Raw genomic sequence first — 21,665 nt, 5'->3', positions numbered from 1 at the left:
TGGATCTGGAAACAACATGAGCGCACTTACAATATGATAGTGAACAAATAGTTGTCATGGGCAACTCAGACCTGTATCTACATTTAGTCATGCAGTTATTTAAGTTTAATGTGAAGTTTATTTCACCTTGCTTGTACATTTTGGGAAGATCTGTTTTAAAAATGATCCTTTGCCTCAGCTTGGTGTGTTTGAATGCTGCAGGATAAATTGAGTGTGAAAGCTCATTCTTGAACTCAGAAACAGTGGTATAACACATTTTCAAGTTAACTCCATTCACCAAATAAGACTGTGAGATAGAGTTGAAAACTCCAGAAAAAGCTAGTAAGTGGTAAGTTGTTTTTTTTTGTTAAAACATCATAAAATGTCAAATTAAGCAATAATGTTTCACAAAACAGAATTATAAGGTTGTTTTGGCAGGTTACATTAAAGGGGCACTCAGTGATTTAGTATTGCACTTCCACAACACCTGGAGACTCACAAAGGCTTTTTAAGAGATTATTTTTTTTAAAGATCAAAATTGAAGCAGCAGAGGCCAAAATAGTTATTGTAGACCCTAGAATGGGTCACTTCCCACTTCCCATAATGCACCTTTGACAGCCTATTTTTGTTAGCCCCTTCCTGCCTAGTAAACAAAATCTACCCCCCGCCCATTTGTAAAGGAGGCTTTAAAGGAATGTTAAAAGTGTGTATTTTCCAAGCCCAAGCTGACATAACCATAATGACATCATCAGGGTTATTATTTTATAGACTTAGAAAAGTCCTCCACAGCCACTGAAGACATTATACAACTGATTTTACAGGCTGAATAGTACTACCAATGTCTAGTAGACTAAACTGTGTAAAATCAGTGACACGGTGAATATTACCAATTCTAAATATGCGTGGCTGAATCATACCCCTAGATCTAATATTCAAGTTTTGTTTTACAGACAATATCAAGATGCAGTGATCTTTTTCAAAAAGTATGTGGTTTAAGTTGCTAATCCTGACTGGGCACGACAGGGGGAATTTGAAATCACTGGCCCATGCCCAAGAAGAAAAAAAAAATACCCCTGCATTGTCTGTGAGGGTTTGGTGTTTGGAACTGACATTACGACTGGCCCCTTCAGGAGTTTCCCCTCACAAAATGTCAGATCATAGCGCACATAGTTTGGAGACTATGTACGCTGTGATTATGAGAAGTGTTTGGGAATGTCTCTACAGTGTGTCATTAATCTGGTGCTACTTAGAGTCTGACACACAAGCTGGAAAACTGAGTTAATAGTTTATGTAATCTCGCTGCTCCTCGTCCCATCTGTTTAAGATAACGGTGCACAGTCTAGGCTGTCATATAAAGTATAAATAACTGTTAAAGTATTTTCAGGTCGGCCCACCCTGCTGGTGTCACCTACCATTCATTTCTATTTCAGTTGCCAAGTATGGCATCTTGGTTTGGTGCAGAACCTGTGAATTAAGTTCACACAATATGCAACAAAGACATCTGAAAAGTAGTAGCAATGCAGTTCAAGTTGTCAAGTTGTTTAAACCTGTGTTCATTTATTGAACAATATCCATAAGAAAAAAAACATTACAAGCATCGTTTATTATTTGTATACAAAACATCTGTGTTGGTGAAGTGTGGGGAGAAACAGCAGCTCTAGTCCATCCTGGCCTTCAGGGTTCTTGTGGTGATCTTGTCTTTCTCACTGCCAGAGAAAAGAGAAGGCTGTCAATCACTGCAAACCTGTCATTCCGCCTAACCCTAACCTGTGCATACCATACTTGTTATCACTGTACTTACATGACATGTACGACAACTCCCATGCCAGACACTGCATCTCTATCAACTGCATTCAGCATCGCCTGGGAGATGGTCTCAAACAGGTCCTCTGGTTCCTGCACGATCAAACACATTTCTCAAATAAACAGTCATGGATTTTTAACTGAAGAATACCTGTGACCTAGGTAGACCTCACATACTGTACAAGAGGAGGTGTGTCGCAGACAACTAGCCTCTATGGCACAAATGGCTGAACAGACAATAGATATCCCAGATAAAGTGGCAGATTTTTGTTCCTCCAAAGGTGAACGCTGTGTTGAAACTGTCAGTTGTTGGCTGAGTAAACAAACCGTTCTGATCTTGTAAATCAAAAATGGTTCCTCATCATGTAGGATCCTGCAAACGTCATATATTTACAAAATTGGGGGAATACTCATTGCACATAAATAAACTGGTAGTAACTGTCGTTTAGCATCCACTAACCAACCTACAGGTGTAAGAGTGACTTCAAACTTCACACAGTACTTACCATATCTGGCTCCCACAAAGATTCACACATGCCGTACATCTGCTCTGAGCAGGTGCCGCTCACAACAAAGTCCTCTGTCACCATGGGGCAGCCAATCAAATCTAAGGAGCAGATGAATGGCTCTAAGGTTTTGGGATCCAGTCCAGCGATCACAGGCTCGATGTAGTATGGCCCAAACCTAATGAGAGGATCACATATTAACCAGGTCGTCTTTTACCTTCTATGTAAGTATTTATGCCTGCAGTGTGTTGTCTGTGTGCAGCTTTTAAGTTGGACACGGGTCTTGTTCACACTAAAATGGGTCTAAATTAAGTTCAGTGCACTCACCTCCTTTCATACAACAGGTTGGACACCATGCTCATGAAGGTCTTGGGCTTGATCTGGCGACCCTCCTTCAGCTCGTACAGGTTCAGTCTGAATTTAAGCCTCTGGGCTCTACACACAAGGCAAAGACATCCAGACAGTTACCACCAGTGTTGTTCATCCTGAGACATTTTACATTTGATGATACTTTAAAAAAAAATTAAAAATGAAAAATTCACAGAGGATGCAAATGTCCTAGCTGTGACTAACAGCATTACTAATCCTAATACTAACTGCAGTTTCCCCCAAATAGTTAATAACAGTAATAAATAGTTAATACAACTACAACATTGTGTCGGTCTCAGGGATAAGTATTGTGGTACTGAACTTAAAGACTCAGGACTCTCTCTAGAGTAGTGTTTGTTGGTACCAAGGCATAAGATCTGAAAGTTGTCAAAGGCATTTATGGAGCTTCAAAGAAAACCTGCCATCATGCCCTGGTGGTGAAAGAACTGCTTTGCCACTTTGAGAGAGAGAAAGACATGGAGGTTAAACACACTCACACTGTCTGAACATCAGTGGCCAGTCCAGCCAGCCCGATGTACAGCCTCTCCCCCATGGGGAAGATCTTCTGGAAATCTGTGGTGACCATCTGAGCCTGAATGCCAAATCTCCGGTCTGCTGCTATCGCCACACAGTTCTTCCCCCGCATGGCCATGACGGCCCCTCCATTATAGGACATAATAGACTGGATGAGGAAGGAGAAGAGAGAGGTAAGTTAGTCAGAGCTGAAATGGTTAATAGACAGAAAATTGATCAGCAACAATTCTGATGAATCAATTAATTGTTAAAGCAATTAAAGCAAAAACAAGCTATTTAAATATGTCAATTTTGGCTCTATAAAAAATTTTGATAAGCATTTTTCACTTTTACTGATATTTTATTGTCCAAACAATAAATTGGTTGATTGAGAAAATAATAGGCAGAGTACACAATAATAAAAATCATTGCAAGTTGAAGCATTACTATGAAGCATAAAGAGGAATAACAATACAAGAATCAAAAGGCAGAAATAAGAACCTCAACCACTGGACTGGGCTACTTGTAAGAATACAGTAAATATGTCTGTAACATATAAATAACATACAATATATTTTCTCCTCAAAATAAAACATCATGACTGAAATATATCTATTACATCTTACATTTAAAAGCATGTGTCAATTTAATTTATCAGGGTTATTTCTAACCCACAGGTGTAAACATGGATCAGTAATTTCTAATAATTAAAACTCAAACTAACAAAAGAAATAACAGTAAAATAAAAGGTGTAGTTCTAGGACATAAACAGTGAAATGTCTGACATATCACGCGTGATATATTTCTAAATGCAATGATATTTAGGTGAAAAACATCGTCAGAGAACTGTTAAAATTGTAGCTGTTAGTTTGCTGCTGACAGTAGCCTTATATTATCCTATTGCTAACTAGGCTATATAATGTTGAACCCCCAGCTAACCGAGCTAACAATGTCTTATCAAACGTTAGCTGATGTTGACACAAACGGAACTACAACCGGTTAAGATTACCTCAGTTATAAAAGCAAAATGCCAATAAAGTGAATTCAGAAAAAGGATAGTAACCTAACGTTACTGTACAAAATACTCCGTTAGCTCATGTGCAGCTAGGTAAGCTATAGCTAAGTATTTCTACCGGCTATTGCCGGCTACCATTAGAATGTATTCTTCTGTATCATTAGCTGAAACATTACTTAAAATATTAAGTTATCTAAGGAAACTATGACTTGTAAAACCTAGTGTTAAATTCGTTAGAGAATATTAACGCTAGCTAACTTTAGTGAGCACGGTAGAGATGTCTATGGGCTAAGTTACCAACATTAGCTTAGCCAAGCTCTTGTAACTGTTAGATTTATTACCTAAATTTAAACCATTTTACCCAAAAAACCATACGCATATAATCTGATGATGTAAGATGTTCATACCATCGTGGCGGTGTTGCGGATTCCTAACTGCTAGAACTTGCAAACTCCACTTCTTCTTAGCTATTATGAATGACTGCTAGTTTCCCACAGTGACTACACGATTTAGAAACATAAAGAGCAGACTAGCCTGAATCTCCTACATCATCACTTGCGCAACGGTAATTGGCTGGATAAACGTCACTCGGTGAAAAACGCTGCTGTCATTGGAGGACATGGCTACGCATGTATAGTTTGTTTGAGGCGTGTTAAAGTGAAATTAAAACCGGGAGGTTTCTTTCGAATTTTGAAGGTGCTTCTAAAAATGTATGGTCACCGTCAAGTTCAGGTTTTAGGGTGACCCTCACTGGGTTAGGCATGCAACCAATAGTTGTTTTATCGGTTTATGTCTCAATAGTTTCTCTACTAACTGAATAATAGTGAATGAGAATGGGAAAAAGATTATACTAAGGCCTCCTGTTCTATCCTCAAATTGTTTGACCAACCTGCTACAGAACTCAACAAAACCTATTCAATTAGTACAAATAGCTAAGCTAGCTAAGACGGGCAACCACCTATTCATATTTGTTCTAAATGTAATCACCAAACTTGATGAACAACTTAAACAATGAAAATTCTGACGAGTAAATGTCAATTGACAAATAAATTGCCTAAATTCATTAGCACCACACAGCTGAATGAGGTTTTGAGTAATATAAATCCAACTTCTGAGAATTTTGACAACACTAAATTAAATGCCCACTGTACATCCTGGTAAAATAGCTCTTGTGCTCAAAATAAAAAGGTGAGCTCTGTCATCAGTTTTGGCACAGACAACAAAACAGAGACCATTTATTGTGTGTGACCTGTAACTGTTCCATTGATAAAGGGGGTGTTGATGTGAATATTTGGTCAAGTTTATGCTTGAAAGTGTGTTTTATGTAGCAGTATCTGAATGACAGAATATACCCAGTGACAACTCAGGTTTGTTTTAAAAAATAAAAAACAAATAATGGAGAAATATGTTTTTATTTCAGTTGCTATTCGCAGGTGTACACTGAGTAACAGATATATATTACAAAAACGAGATAAAAGCAGGTCCTACTATACATACTGTACAAAGTTCAGATCCCATGAACCTTAAAAGGGGTATTGGCTTTCAATAAAGTAATTAGAACAGATCAGCCATGCTAGGCCTTTTGCATTTGTCTGCAATATAAATTATGTTACCATCGTGGAAACTGCTTTTCAAAATAAAAGCCATGGGTAGACATGGAGCCACGTGGTTTCCTGTCTGAACTCATGACAGACTACCGCCACACCATCCATCCTCACTGCATTAATACATACATACCTGCCTCAATACACTAAAGAGACAGATGAAGGAGTGGATGACATGCTCTGTCCAAACCTTTTCAATCAGTTCAGTTCAGTTTATCTGTATGATAAATGTGTTGTGTCTTCATCTCTTCATGAAGTTGTCCAGGGCGGCTGGCGTCCTCTGAATGGAGTGGATGTTCCTCTTCACTCTGTCCTCTAAGGAAGAGCTGGCAGCACTCTCCAGCTTCATGTTACTGCAAGAGGGAAAGGTGCGTGTTACTGGAGCTAAGAATTAAGCATGTAAGAAAAGTTAAAAACGAAGAGACATCAGGAGGACATTATTTGTGCATTTGTAAAAACAGAACAGGAGACATTAGGGCTGGGCGATATGGCTTATAAATAATATCTCAATATTTTAATATATGATATATATCTTGATATACACATTTTCTCTAAAATAACATACCGTAAATTCTCAAATAGAGCAAACATATGATATTGTTGAATAAGATGCATTGCTGTAGATTAAACTACCCAACAGTATATAAAGTAATTAAAATTAGCTCAACCTTAAACATCTACAGCAGTAAAATGCAACGCACACATTAATGGAGCAGTAATATTAATCCATTTATAATAGTAAAACACTGACAGGGACCATTTTACTGCGCAATGACTAGGCTAAGTAGTCTTGTGATTTTTTTTCTGCCACAGCTCATAATAAAGTTAGCTGCTAACTAGCTAGTTAGCTAGCTGTTCACAGTCTGGACCAACTTCTGTGAAGAGTACAAGAACAAGCCGTAGTAACGTTACATAAAACAGAGACCTTTAATTTCTTTTCTGCGGCAGCAAACACAACACACAGCCTTTCACTAACTATTATACTGCAACCTGAGCTTATCTACACTTTTTATGGCTGACTAAAGTAACGTGGCGACCAGCGGAAACACTGAAAACTCGAATATGACGATATGGTCATCTTCTATATCGCACATTAATTAATATTCAAATATATCGAATATATTCGAGATATCGCCCAGCCCTAGGAGACATGTTTCCATAAACGTCACACCCTCTGATAATATGTGTGTCCATGTTGCTCAGAAACTTACTGAATGAAGCCAGCATGGCGGTCATGCTTGGCATTTTGTTCCCGCTGCTTTTCCTGCTCGTCTTGCCTCTTGTATCTCTTCACGTTGTTCTCCCTGTCCTCCTCCCTCTGCTTGGCCTGGTCCATCATCTCCCGCCTCTTGCGCTCCAGCTCTTCTGCAGAGAGCTTCCTACATCAGACAGAAAGAAAAAAAAAAAAAAAACACGGAGAAATTACTGGAATCCATTTAGTGTGGGTGGTGATTAAGACAATGCTCTGAAAAACTGATTACTATTTAAAAAATAATAATAATCCTGATAACCTTAACCTAACTATCATAGTATGAGTAAGCATAATAAAATTACGTCATTACATTTTTGCTGTATCCTGTTTTTGACATGTATACAGCTTTATCAAAACTATGGTTCTGTACCAGTATTTTGAAACACAACCCAACTGTTTGATGGCAAATATTCTGACATTTTGAATCGACTTGCACAAACAGCTGTGAAAAGAATTACTCAAAGCAGTTTTTGTGCACAATATGTAAAAAAAGATAGAGACAAGGATATTACCATGGCAGCAACATGACAGAGAGGGTTTAAGATTGAATACTGGAGCAACATTGTAATCTAATGAGGAATGGGTGACTATAGTCATTATCAGCACAAAATTGAAAAAAGAATCTTATACTTCTATAAGTATGCAAGTAATTAATCTTAATCAAAATAGTGTCAAAATTAGAATGCCAGTATTTGGACTATAGCCAGCATTTACAAGTGCAGTGTGTACACTTTCTGAGCCCTGTCAACTCTTACTTGGACACGGGATGCCTCTGTCTGTGGTAACGCTCTCTCTGTGGGCTGGAAGCTCTGGGCTCAACCTTCCTGTCGCCTCTGTGTGAGGAAGAAGAAGAGTAGGAGTGGCTTTCCCTGTTGTTCCTGTGAGGCGATCGGGAGCGGCTCCTCTCACGGTGCCCCGAGTGATTGGAGGAAGCTGAGGACTGGTGATGTCTGCCAGCAGGGAGCTGAGAGGGAAGACTTAACGGTTAGAACTGATGGAGGGTTCTGGTCCAGTGAGAGATTAATAACTGAAACTGTAGAATAGATCACATTTATGTGTGATCAAAATAGCAGCAGCATAATGAAATACTGCTTTGCTGCTTACTGACCAGTAGGCCATAGCCTGGAAGATGATGGGAACGAGATTTGGTGTCTGCTGAAGATTCATCTCGTGAATGTGACCTAAAAATAGATCAAAGATGACAATTAAAACAGTTTACTTAATTGAACTAACTGATTGAATATCCTCTGTGTGCAGTAATAGTGTGAATCCCATTATAGAAAACATGGTATTATTGCATTATACTTCATGCGCTTTGCTGGTTGCGCACACAAAAATCACTTATATATAGTGTGTTCCAATTATTTCTTAAACAATGTCCTTTCATACCTGTGTTTTTTCTCGTCTTCCTCGTCTGAGCTTGAACTTGAACTCCTTTTCTTATGCTTTTTCTCCTTTCTTCTCTCTTTGTCTCCTTTCTTCTCCTTTTTATCCTTCTTCCTCTTCTTTTTCTTTTCTTTCTTGTCGAGATTCAGGCGCAGCTGTGAGAGAACAAACCGATGTTTTACCATAAATATAAATACTTGACGATCTCCCCTCCTGATTCCACTTTTACCACTTTTCTGACACAACTGCAGTTGTCTTGTGTTCATAAAGTTAGTGGAAACGTCACCGAAAGACACTAAGAAGGGCGATACATGTAAATGTCAGACATGAGTGAGTTTATTTAAAATCTAGTCAAAAGTCAAAACAACATCGTTAGAGGTTGTCAAAATGAATCCATTACAAACGAATACATCAAAACAGTTACACAGTAATTTTACCATTTCTTTAATTTTCTTCATCTTCACTGGATTAGTCAAGACTTCTCTCTTCTTTTCTTCCTCACGTTTCCTTCAGGAAACAAACCAAACATAAATTAAACGATCTGCAACTGTTAGCATATTTTCAGAACAATTTACAAGAGAGTAGGGACTTGAACCTGATTTCAAACAGGGGGTCTTCCCTGATCTTGGCAGCAAGGTCGAGGCTGGAGGCAGGAGTGGCGGGGTTGAAGATGGACCCGGGCAGGAGGCCAGTCTCAGTAGATGGACCACTCTCGGGCTCCTCGTATTGGTCGGTGATCTGCTTATCAATAGGACGTCCCAGCAGATACTCATCTCTGGACACCTGACCAGCAGGGCCCTGGTACATCCAGTCCAGGCGATCATCCTTCTTTCTGTCATCATAAAAAGAGATACAACATGACTTAGACACTACTTTTTTGTCTTAACCCCCCCCACCCCCCCAAAAAAAACCAAACAACTTTCAAGATAATATCAGAGCACTAACTTGATGGCACCACGTTCCTCTGCATATCTTGTCATTTCTTCTCGGGTTCGTTCCTCTTTCAGTTCTTTCTGGAGCTCCTCAATCTTCTTGCGTTCAGCCTCATGTTTCTGCTCAGCTTTCCAAACACGCTCAATGTTTTTCATAGTCTGGGGATGCCAGCTCTTTTTCAAGTTCTGGCAGAAGAACAAGGTTGAAGACATAGCTTTAGTGTACAAATTTGACTTGAAAGGGTTTAGCAGTATTACCCTGCCAACCAAAAGTATTCACGTAGACAGATTGAGTATAAAAATCTGACGGCAAACATACAATTAATAATTATCTACTAGGAATCCATTACATCTTCAGGTATATTCGGCATGGAATGGATTTATTCTGAACTTTTACAGCTTTTACAGTTGACTCACATCTAACTTAATGCTCAGTCAGTTTACGTTAAGCTAACGCAAGTTGTGTCAGCTAATAAAATATAAGAATAAAATATATATTGTCGAAATTGAACTGTGGCTCGTAACAATTCCCAGTAGGTATTATCTTATGCTGTAACAGCTGTATAGACACCATTAAGCAAGCGAACATCTTTTAAACACACATTTTCTGAATGGAGCTAATAGACGCTAAACATCAGAGAAATCGCCTATTGTGGATGAGATAGCTCATACTTACCAGATCGCCGCCCCCCATCTTGAAAAATTCGTCGTTTGAGTCCAACAAAAATGGAAATAGACAAATTTGTCCTTAAAACTAAAAAAGGTGGAACAACAAACGCTCAATGCTAGCTAGAAAATGGAGCCACTGAGGCTTATGTGTGATGTACTTTATGTATTTCCTGTTTTGTAAAATTCACTTTCCGGTTCTAGCTCATGGTGCATTCACGTGCCCATCGTAAGGTCCTGACATTACAGTGCTGTTGTGAATAAACAATAAATGATATGACTCAACATGACTTTCAAGTGGATTTGGTCGCAGTTAATAAAAATTAACGTTGCGTCAATGTACGTGCGTTTGTGGTTGTTATTAGTTGCACAAACTGTATCACATAATTAAACACATCATGTTTACCATCAGTTTGTTGAGACAGATGCTTTCTGCATGGGGCATCATCCATTTGATTTCGATTTAGCACCTAAAGTCAGCATCCTGACCGTGAACGCAACAAGCCTAATCAGTGTTTCCCAACATTTTTGGCTTCTGACCTCTTAAAACGAAGCAATTCGTAACATATTATGGCTTTAATGTGGACATAAGTTATTAATGATTTAACCACAAAGTGGTGTGTACAACATCTGAAGTCTCTGTCCAGAAGAGTGCAGTCCTAGGAACAGCTAAGATGCTGTGCAGAACCCTCAAACTCCCAGGCCTCTGGTAGCGGACCCGAACTAGAGGATGACACATACCACCCCACAGGGTGAGAGGGGGAATTTTTAAGGGGGGGAGAGGGGGAATTTTTAAATATATATATATAATAATTTTTCTTTAATTATCTTATGACCCCTCAGATTTATCTTGCGACCCCTTGGGCAGTCCCATGCATGGGAACCAGTGGTTTAACAACTGCATTAAAAGAACAACTAAGCCGAATCATAACTGCAAACGTAAGAATCACATTTAATTGTGCAGAAAAGTCGATTACGTACTGAAATCCTCCACGGTGGAATATCTGATGTGTGATACAAACATTTACAGGCTCTAAAAACATCCAACTAACTTCTGCTGCTACTACTACAACTAGCAGTAGTACTACTACTAATAATAATTTTTTCTGCTGTCGTATTTGAGTGAAAATTAAACTGCATAGAATAATTACTAATTAGCACATCTGTCATTGGTAAATAAAGGTTCAACATGGACACAGAATATAGTTGTTTTATTTAATAAAGGACAATAATAGATTAAATACAAGTTATTACACCATTATACTTAACTTATTAAATGTTTTCGAACTTAGTTTATTACAGTCAACTAAAACATTCACTACAGCAACCAATTAAAAAAAGTTGTTCATCTTGTTCTACTGACCAACATGAAAGAAAACTATCTATAATAACATCAACACAAAATAACAATAATAGTCAATACACAATAATTGACTAATGTTTAAGCACTGTATTCCATTTCTTATCTTCTATACATAAATACAGCAATCGTGAGCCTCCAATAATGCAAGCTCCCTAAATTTCAGCCTAATGTCTGTGATGGTTTACATACATCCTAATAGTGTTTCAAACTGTAAAGCTGCTCACACTGCTTGCTACAGAACTATTGATCACATAATATCGATTATCTATTCAAAACAAGTAACCTAAACAATTTCCGCTGCTTGTATTATTCAACTGCATTTTATTACATCTACTTGACTGCTAACACAGTCTGTTCTCTGCATGCTAATTCAGAGTCAACTGGTTGTCATGTTTCAAAAAAGGCATTTTGCTACATGATTTGTCAGCATCAGTGAACATATAGAAACTGCAGACACACCAACAGATGTTAATAAAAATGTGTTGAGAGAGAAGCCCGTCGCACATTCTTTGTTGATGATTGGGACTATAGCTTGATCAGACATGCAAATGGTTATCGAGCTGATGATATTTGGAAGAACTGTATGAGCCCACTTAATGAGGTACACCTGGAAGGTATCGGTGGGACAACCTTCTGCTCCCACAACCGCTTAAACCTTTTGAGGCGTGAATTTAAGGTTAGTTCTTTTGAGATTTTCTGTTGCTCCTTTATGATACGAAAAGCAGTATCAATACATTTTTTTGGGGCCATTTGAGGCAGCAGAACAAGCTGTAAATATGGCATTTTGACATATTAGCACTGTATAAAGACGTTATGGCGAACTTTGCAAACAGTTGCCTAATTACACGTCCAGCAGACACAGTGCAAAATTGCCATTCATTCGGAGTTGTGTTTCTGGCCACCTGACGGATATAATATTCACTCTCCTTTTAGCTTGGTTTGGTCTTCACCAATTCCTTAGGCAAAATATCTGACTCTTTAGCTGCTAAATGCTCCACTGTGTTCACCAAATGTATCTATTTATCTTATCTATTCATTTATCTTATCTAATTTTGTCTTTTCTGACATTTGGTGCTGGGAAATCAGCCTACAGTGGGTTTATCAGTTTTTGCTAAAAACAGCTGCCTGCTGCTGATAATGAGGTTGATGAGAGCGGTGAGACTGAACCAAAACAGGAAAGTTGCAGGCCAGAAAACCAAAACTCAAATACACTCAGTTCATCACTACGAGCGACTAATGTGATCTGTTGTTAATGTAAAAATATTGATTAGTGCAGCTTTAAATCTGGAGAGGCCACTGGAGTAAACTGGTTTCATCCAGTACCAGCAGTCTGTAGTGTTGACTGGGTGGATCTGTGGAGTCGTGTTTATTCCAAATATGATCACTGTCATCAGCATTTAGCAACAGAAACCTGGTTTCATTTGACCCGGCAGCATTTTCTCTCCACGTCCAGCTTTGGTGGCCATGACGCTCAGCTTCATCCTCTTACCTGCCATGTCAGGACTGGAGGGCGTCACTGTCCTCAGCGGGTCTGACCACTTTTCAATTTTCAGTTTCAATTCATTGTGATTTGTGAGTTTACCTTTTTCACATCATTATCACTTAATGGTTCTTTGCGTCGTTGTGTTCCATCTGGTAATCTGAACCAGTGGCCACGTTATCCTACTGTATGATCTTTCTCATTAAGTGTTTTACCATCAAAACTACTTTGGCGACAGAAACACCATCTTTGGCAAATATTAGCCTTTGTAGTGCATGGAATTCCCATTTTTTATATTATATTATATTATGTTATATTATATTATATTATACTTTATTGTATTATTACATCAGCATCACAGCATTATTGTCTGTTGTACTTTCATTTAGTTTAAGTACCATTTTAATTACTTACATACCAACATACACACACACACACACACACACACACACACACACACACACACACACACACACACACACACACACACAGTTTTGTGGCATGAACTGTCAACCATTCAAATGGCTACTGACCTTTTTAAATGGAGAAAATGTTGTATTATATTCCAGTGGCTTATCACAACTTGCACAGTAGGCTACACACATACGGTGACAGTCTGAAACAAAAACAAAATATCCCTCTCTCCTTTCTCTGTTCAAAAGCATGCTGCCTTTGAAATTGGTAAATTAAACTGTGTTGGAGACAAACCTTTCTCCAACTCTTCCAGTAACACATTTGATTCATTTCATTGTAAACAAGTTAATAAGCCAGCTTCAGTTGATCTCATCCCAGTCTCTTGGTCTACTGGTAGTTGAGGCTCTAGCAGCAATGGAAGTCCAGCAACAAGCTGCAGCTTCAGCTTAGCTACCTTTCACTTTAAGTAATCAGAGGAAAGTTTTATCCACTGAATCAGTAAAGTTCCTGTTTTCTTCTGTGTGCTATAACATTTAGATTATCACTGAGTTAGCCCAGTTGATACATTTACAGGACCACAGACAAACGCTTTCTGTTCCATCCAACTTTCATCAGTAAAAGTTTGTCCAAACCTTTTTTTCTATTCTCTATCCTATCGTAAAACTATGACACCTCTATGACAGAGAGGGGAACCTTAAACTGCTAAATTCTTCTGAAAGTGATGAAATTAGCCGGACTGCCCTGTCACACTGGAGACTGAGGGGTCTGTCTCACATTTCAGCTTCAGCGGAGGCTCTGTGGTGTCAGACGCAGACACATTTGAGGATGACTGAGGAAGTGTAGGTGCATCAAAGCCCTTCTCCATCCTCCCGTCACCATTTACCCTCTCCTCCCCATGTCCTGGCGGGGACTCGTGTGTGCGCATGTGCTTGGCCAGGTGGTCATTGCGCATAAACACTCTCGGGCATAATGCGCAGCTGAACTTCTTGGCACCGGTGTGCGTCTGCAGGTGGCGCTGCAGTTCATCAGAGCGTGTGAATCTCTTGCCGCAGAAGAGCCAGTTGCAGACAAACGGCCGGTCCCCGCTGTGCCATCTTAGGTGAGCCTTGAGATGGGAGGTCTTGGCGTAGGCTTTGCCGCAGCCAGGGATGTGGCAGTTGTGCATGTGCTTCCTCCTGCTGTCTTCAGTGCTCTGGCCCAGCTGTTCAGCATGGACGCAGTTAGGGCAGCGACACACAGCCTGGCCCGCGCCTCTGGAAGAGGAGCGGCGCTGGGGCTTGGGGCGGGCTGAGACAGCGTTCTCCTGTGGTTCCTCCAGGGAGAACGGTTCTTGTTGCAGCATTTCAGGGGCCAGCGGCTCCATCTTGAAGCCATCCTGGGGGAAGAGGTGAGATGAGTGCGAGGCTGGAGCGTGCTGAGCTGGAGACAGGGTGCACAGCTGCGGGTCAGAGCCGTAGGGCCCTAAAGAGGGCTGCAACCCCATGGAGCTCCCTGGACTCACTGAAGGCAAGCCGACACCCTGCCCCGTCTGCAGGTCTATCCAGCTCCCTGGTGGGACGTCCCTGTGGAGGTCCCACCAGGAGGGGATATTCATGTCTTCTGAGCTGCCACTAGGTGATGCTGTCCGTAACCAAGGCTCGTAAGGATGGGCCATGTGAGCAGCTGGTGCAGGTGGAAGACTGTTGATGAGGTCAGCCGCTCAAAGTGTTGTTCACTATCTTTTGGGTAACGCTGAGAAGATTACCACATGGTGGGATGGGGATGCATTGAAAAAACCTGCAGAAAGAAAGAACAGAGAAACTGTTATCTCTTCAAATCTGGTATCAAATCAGCCTTTCTCACTCAGTTTCATTTTCTCAATGACTTCACCGAACCACATGCAATGCCTTTGAAGTCTTGAGGTCATTTTTTCCTGGCTTTGAAATTGCTCAGCTTCTGCTGATCTAACGTTTCTGAACTTCAAAAGTGCAGACACTCAGGCCTAAATCCTCCTGTCTACAACATTTAAATAACCAACCCTGAGCACACCTCCTTCAGCGCCATGGATACTGCAGTTCTCACGCTGCGTGGCCGTGGAGACAGAAGAGAGGGGGAGACAGACGTGTCCAGGCAGAAGCCTGCCACATGCATCCGCTGCCAGGTACTTCCCATTGAGGACAGTCAAAGACAAGCGCAAAGAAAACAACATCATCTGCCCTGTGCAGAGGCAGCGGCGGGGGAGGGACGACAGTGAAGAGGAGTGTTGACAGGAGAGCAGTTTGGTAAAGGAAGAAGTTCCAGGGAGGTATGGCTGGAGGCCAAAGTCTATTTGTACATCGCTGAGGTTTGTGGAGATGAAACCTGGGAGACAGGAGAACCTGTTTTTTTTTATAAATCACACATGATTTACAACAACAGCCCTCCAGGCAAGTTACAAAAGGAGGCCTGTAAAGCGCCCCGCCCCTTACACACTGGCGGCAGAAAGCATCAACAGTTGCAGACTGACGGCATTCAGGAGCCTGAGATTGAGAGTCCAACAATAACATGAGAACAGTTACTCTATGTATATAATTATGGGCACACGCTCTGAAACAGCATCCTGTCCCTAACACACTCCATGTATGTACACTTGTGCACACCTCAACAGTGTCAGGTAGCAGGAGGAGGGGCTCTGATTTCCAAAGGTGACACAAAGCTTGTTAAAGTTGTGGAAATTTATGACAAGAAGCTACCAGCCTACAAACATGTCCTAGCCCCAAACAATCTTGTTGACTTCCACCACACCCCCATCCTGGAACATCTACAATTATCTTTACAGCAGGAAACAGTAAAGTATTCTGAAGCTTTAGAGGTTGGTATCTTAGTCTTGAGATCACTTGTTGTGATACCATATCTGACATAGCAAACTGCACAAGGTCACCCAGAAATAAGAGGTCAGGCTCCAGTGGAAGACCTACATCCTGTCTGATATGTAGATCCATTAGAGGCAGGCAGAGAGTGCACGTGGTTCAGCACACAGGTGGTGTCGCTCTGACTGACAGTGAAGGATCCCCTCAGTAGATCTCTCAATTTGTTGAGTCAACATGGCCAAACCAAGAGGATTACACGTCCTTCTCAAAGGTTCAGTCGGAGATCCTTTCTAGTCGCAATGAAATTGTAAAGCAATTAGTTTGGAATTCCCTAATGAAAGGTCTGGTGTTAAAGGTCAAGCTGATTTATTTCATGTCGGCCTGGAGCCAGTGCTACTCTGTAATTTTTTGGGAATGCGACTCAGACCCACGGCTGAATGGTCCCCCCCAACGCCGCTCTTACTGACATAACCGTAAACAAACGAAGACAGCAGCATCCTCCTCCGTTCGCCAAAGTGCTGGGAGCGCTACAAGCTCCTAAGGGAAACAGCTGGCAAAGAGGGGCCCCCAGGGGGACGGCAGCCTGGGAGGAGGATGATGGTACAGAGCAATGATAGAGCTCTGGTCATAAAACCTGCCCGACCAAGACCCAGCACAGCCCCTGGTTTACAAGTCTGCCATCGGGAAGAGGCACAGAGAGCGAACCAACTTCTCTCTTAGTGATTTTTAAAATGAAAACACTACAGTTTCAACACTTTTTTTGCTGTCACAGTTTTGTTGTTATTTGTCACCCAGTGTTTCTGATTTGAAAACCTAAAGATTAGGCTTTTCCAACATAAGATGCTCCTTTTTCAGACTGCTAACTTGCTAATCTGCTAGTTTACAATTATTGCATTAATACATTTTGAAGCCCATTTTCCAGATTCATTTACAGGCCCAGTTTAATCTTAATTCTATCCACCACAAATCTCCCATCCTATCTCATCCCAGACGTAGAATAACACAGTTTAAACAGTAACAAAGACTGTCTGTGGACACTCCAAACAAACCAGTTTGGGTCAAATGGCATCTACAAGTAGTTTGTTTTAACCTGCTTGGAGGAAAAGATGGGTGCAGTTCTCTGAAGAGTGTAGCGCAACGAGCTTCAAACACTTTTCTGTTAAAATCAGTAAAAACAGTTGTGACGTTTGCTTAGTGCCCATGTGTGGGGAAAATGCCTGACATCACCACAAAAAACTTTAAACTTGCTAAAACAAACAAAGAACTGCTGTAATGACCAAAGTCCGACGCCAAACCTGTGAAAAATCTGGTGAGTGCAATAATAAGGAGGAATGAAATGTAATATATAAAATGCTATGAGCGGATTGTAAACTAAAATGTAATTTGCTCATCTGAGTGAAGGATTAAGTTAGTGACATACAGAGCTCGAGATGGAAGGCTAATCTCTGCTAATCGGTTCCTCCGCGCTTTAACTGTATGATTAAGTCCAGAGATAGTTTAGATATGGATGACAGCTTCACATCCTCAGTGATTTAGGAGCGTCTGTGTGACACTGATTTATACACAATTGCGTAAAATACATTCTCTGCTGCATCTTTTACGACAATATATACAACAGTTCTCGTGACAGTAGATTTTAACATTTTTGTACCCTCCCATCTCTTCTGAGTGGACACAGTGCCACCAGCAAATTGTTTCACATTTGATTTACAAAGTTTTCAGAGCTCCACTTATCAGCCACTGTACATTAAGTGCGAGCGGATTTTATATCAAGCTCGATACTCCTGATTTTCTAATAAAAGTCTCAAAAACAGTTTTGTTCCTCCCAAAGCTGACAGATACTGTCGTGCAATAGGAATTTCTTTGATTATAATTTCATGTGCTTGTTTATGTTGTTTCAGTATTTATTTTTATTGGACACAGAGATTAAATATGAACCACACAGGATTTTATTTAAAATGAGATGTACAAAATGTGACACGTGTTCTCCTGGTTTCCATAGAAATAAAAATTTGACTTACTATCGTCATTGTCAAGATACGTATATACAGCGGTGGAAAGTTACTAAGAACATTTACTCAGGTGCTGTACCTAAGTACAATTTTGTGGTACTTGTATTTTACTCGAGTATTTTCATTTTAATGCTACTTTATATAGTATATATAATATAGTACCTTTTATTTAACAATTATAGTTACTTTTCAGATTCAAATTTGACATACAAAACATATGATCAGTTTATTGTTTTGGATTAAACTACGCAGCAGTACATGAAGTAGTTAAAATTAGCTTCACCTCGAGTATTCTGCATATTGGTATTTTGTTATTTTTGATACTTTAAGGACATTTTGTTGCTACTACGTCTATGCTTTTACTTAAGTGGAATGAATGACATATTTTTCTGTGTGGTATTGCTACTTTTACTGAAGTAAATGATTTGAATACGTCTTCCACCACTGCATATATATCTTATACAGACTTGCATTTGAAATATTGATAAATTACCACAGTTAAGCTATGGCATTTTTTAATAAAACCCTTCCTATACAATCATAATTAATAAAAACTCCTGTGCAAACATTCTTATATTAATACATATTATCAAATCCCATCATGTACACCTTTTAATAATTTCTGAATCTTAATTCAAAATATTCTTCCTCTCTTTACTGTAGACTACATATTTGTATTGTTCCAGGAAATCTGTCATTATTCTGCAGTTTGAATCAGTTTCACAGGGTCCCTGTGGAATGTTCCAGCAGGGAACATGAAAATATTATAGCAGCCTACTTTAAATAACCTAAAGGATTTTTAGCAGGAAAAAGGAGCAGCAATAATGATATTAGACCAGAATTTAAAATAAACAGCAGCGATGGGTGGCACCACATTTTCCCCACAGCATTCATTTGATTCCTTTTTCATAAGAATTATACAGGTGTGACTCTCCATAATTTCGTAAGAGCTTGCTCTTACATCGCATAGAAACTGACCCTCCACACCTTCAGGTCAGCATGTTGAATTTCTGCTGCAGAAAACTGTCAGTTAAACATAATCCACACTTTGATGTTCTTATACCTGAAAACCTGTACTTTACATTCTTACATTTCATATATATATTCATGTTTTATCCAGGCGGCCAATGTTGAACTTTCTTAATCATATGAATGCTTTAACTAGGCTACATTCTCCAATATATAGTACAGTAACAGTAACAGGACAAGAATTTAAACCTAACTTGTAAAAAATAAATTACAATTCAGCTCTTATGGTCTCTGGGAGATTTCTATATTTTTAATTTCTGTCTCTAAGTCAGAAGAGTTTTAGTGCTGTGTGTTGTTCTAAATGTTCTGCTTATTGAGACTTTATCTTTGTGTGTTTTTTCTTTTGTCTGCTTTCAATATGGAATAACTTTTCTTTCTCGTACATGGACTTATAGCTCCCTGTAGAGGACTTGAAGCCTGTAGGACGTGCCTACAGTTTAATAAATTATTAACATAGTCATTTCTGGTAATGTTAATGAAGATCCAGATAATATAAACAGATACGGTAACGCTCTAAAATTCCTAGGAGTTACCTGTCTGTCCTTGGAGCTGCTGCTGCTGTTGTTATTTTCTGTTTGGAATAAATGCACCTTGATTGGAGAAACTTTGTCTCAGCTCAGCTCTGCTGCTTCTTTCCTTCGTCGAAAAAAGTGCACCGAAAAATAATATCCTCATCATATTTCATCTGATTGTCTCCATCGCAGACGGTCCAGGTGAGGCGATGTCGGCGCTTTGGCTCACAGGTAAGCAGCATTCTCAGGAGTGACAAACTTTATGATAGGCTGTGCGTCTTGAGTTCCTCCAGGCTCCGCCCTCTGCTGGTGTGTAGTCTCCCCCTTTGAAGATGCGCCCTCCTCGGCAGGAGGTGAGGAAACGGCTCGCTTTGGAGAAACACGGGGATCAATGGGTCTGTCTGTCAGAGCTGCCAAAACCCCAATTGTTTATGGTCTGGCGACCTGCGGGGCTTCCAATTTTAGCCTACTATTATATGTTTGTTTAAAAAAAAAAAAAAAAAAAAAGGCTAAATGAGATTATAAATCATTTATTCCAAGTTTCATTCCGCACTTTTATCCCTCCAACTACAGTGCAGGCAGATGTGTGATTCTGTATTAAGTCTAATATTTCTATATAAAGTCTGATATCAACATCAGCTGGTGGAGAGTAACTTTACTATAGTTAGCACAGTTTGGAGGTACTTTACACTGACAGGGGCCATTCTGCATTATGAGTGTTACTTTTGATAATGCTTCTGTACTTTTACTGAAGTAAAGTTTTAATGCAGAATTGTACTTATAATGGAATGTTTTTATAGTGTTAGTAAATGAACTGATTCTTCGTCCACCACTGTCAACAATACGACAACAATAAGATCCAAGGACTAAAATCTTAAACAGTGGGGTCTTTAAACAGTAGCACCCTCTCTGAGATCACAACGTGCTGAAGTACCTCAGCTCTGTATCAAACTGAAATTTGACCTCTCAAGGGCAGTCTTTAATTTTATCAGGATGTACATCTTGATAAATATAAAGATAAAGTTAAAAGAAAGTAATTATTCCAACTTTTCAGCATTTAAGTTATGGACCTGAAACAGCAGGTTGATGAAGTCAACTTGCTAGCTTTTCCCAGTTAAGTCACAATTTTTTTGGTCAAATTATAACATTTGTTTTTTCTTATTCCTTTACATGAGGAGATGATATTTGGTCTATGAAATTAATGAAACACTCATAACCATTTTACTGCATTTCTACAGCACCTTTCTTTCAAAACTACACACTGTTTAATACCTGACATAAATAGAAGACAAACTTTGTCTTTGTCACCCTTTGTCATAGTTATGGTGATGTACCAAATCATGATCAACTTTTACACACCGTACAGCCTCGGTGCAGGAACCTGGTCAGTGTAGTGACTGCATCCTGTGAATCAGATAGTTGAGACCTGGAAATCCCTTGATTGCTGACACTCCTGAGAGGTGGTTTGGCCTGGGCCAAAACACAGGCACAATAAACAAATCTGGAGATCTTACTTTGCAAAAAAACAGACACCAGTTCTGCTTATGAGACGATCTGAGCCATTTACAGAAACAGTATGTGTCTCTCACATTAGTATGAACTGTGCTTGATATGACTGAACTGCTACAAAAGGCTTATAGCACATGCCAAATGCTAAATTTCTCCCAGCTTGCAACTCTTGTAACATGTCAGAGTTTAATGGACTGTAGTGGCTTTGAATGTGCATCACACATTTAATAGTTTTTAACATCATCCTCCTTTGAGGCCTTTTTTTATTTTGTCTCCTCGCTGAGTTAATTCCTTTCCTGTCACAGCATGTTGGTGGAGCAGCTTCAAATCAACTGACAAACACAGACCACAGACAGGCCGGCGGGAAGTGACTTCCTACCCCCTCTGCTCCTCTTTCTCTGAAGCAGCACTTTACAAATGCTGAGTTTGAACTGATTGCATGACGGTCATATAATGGAACCACAGGGCGATCAGCAGATACGAACAAAGTCTC

The 21,665-nt window shown here is 39.8% G+C and overlaps 3 protein-coding genes across 3 annotated transcripts; all 3 read right to left on the bottom strand.

The window, feature by feature from the left end:
- Nucleotides 1–1,511: 1,511 nt before the first annotated feature.
- On the bottom strand, nucleotides 1,512–4,751 carry psmb3 (proteasome 20S subunit beta 3). Its single transcript, XM_044189593.1, has 6 exons — nucleotides 4,593–4,751; nucleotides 3,155–3,339; nucleotides 2,616–2,723; nucleotides 2,289–2,466; nucleotides 1,781–1,875; nucleotides 1,512–1,685 (listed from the first exon to the last, which is right to left on the bottom strand). The coding sequence occupies exons 1-6, from the start codon at nucleotides 4,593–4,595 to the stop codon at nucleotides 1,637–1,639; spliced, it is 618 nt and encodes a 205-aa protein (XP_044045528.1). The 5' UTR covers nucleotides 4,596–4,751; the 3' UTR covers nucleotides 1,512–1,636.
- Nucleotides 4,752–5,578: 827 nt separating this feature from the next.
- Nucleotides 5,579–10,194, bottom strand: cwc25 (CWC25 spliceosome associated protein homolog). The gene is made up of 9 exons (XM_044189592.1): nucleotides 10,036–10,194; nucleotides 9,373–9,545; nucleotides 9,023–9,259; nucleotides 8,865–8,934; nucleotides 8,431–8,582; nucleotides 8,150–8,222; nucleotides 7,797–8,005; nucleotides 7,001–7,168; nucleotides 5,579–6,142 (listed from the first exon to the last, which is right to left on the bottom strand). Exons 1-9 carry the CDS (start codon nucleotides 10,051–10,053, stop codon nucleotides 6,031–6,033), a joined length of 1,212 nt encoding a protein of 403 aa, XP_044045527.1. The 5' UTR covers nucleotides 10,054–10,194; the 3' UTR covers nucleotides 5,579–6,030.
- Nucleotides 10,195–11,219: 1,025 nt separating this feature from the next.
- On the bottom strand, nucleotides 11,220–19,931 carry LOC122872336 (transcription factor Sp6-like). The gene is made up of 2 exons (XM_044188447.1): nucleotides 19,685–19,931; nucleotides 11,220–15,058 (listed from the first exon to the last, which is right to left on the bottom strand). The coding sequence occupies exon 2, from the start codon at nucleotides 14,934–14,936 to the stop codon at nucleotides 14,010–14,012; it is 927 nt and encodes a 308-aa protein (XP_044044382.1). The 5' UTR covers nucleotides 14,937–15,058; nucleotides 19,685–19,931; the 3' UTR covers nucleotides 11,220–14,009.
- Nucleotides 19,932–21,665: the final 1,734 nt, after the last annotated feature.

This window comes from Siniperca chuatsi, linkage group LG3 (assembly GCF_020085105.1).
Source record: "Siniperca chuatsi isolate FFG_IHB_CAS linkage group LG3, ASM2008510v1, whole genome shotgun sequence".
NCBI lineage: Eukaryota > Metazoa > Chordata > Actinopteri > Centrarchiformes > Sinipercidae > Siniperca > Siniperca chuatsi.
This window is presented reverse-complemented; position numbering and strand designations above follow the sequence as displayed.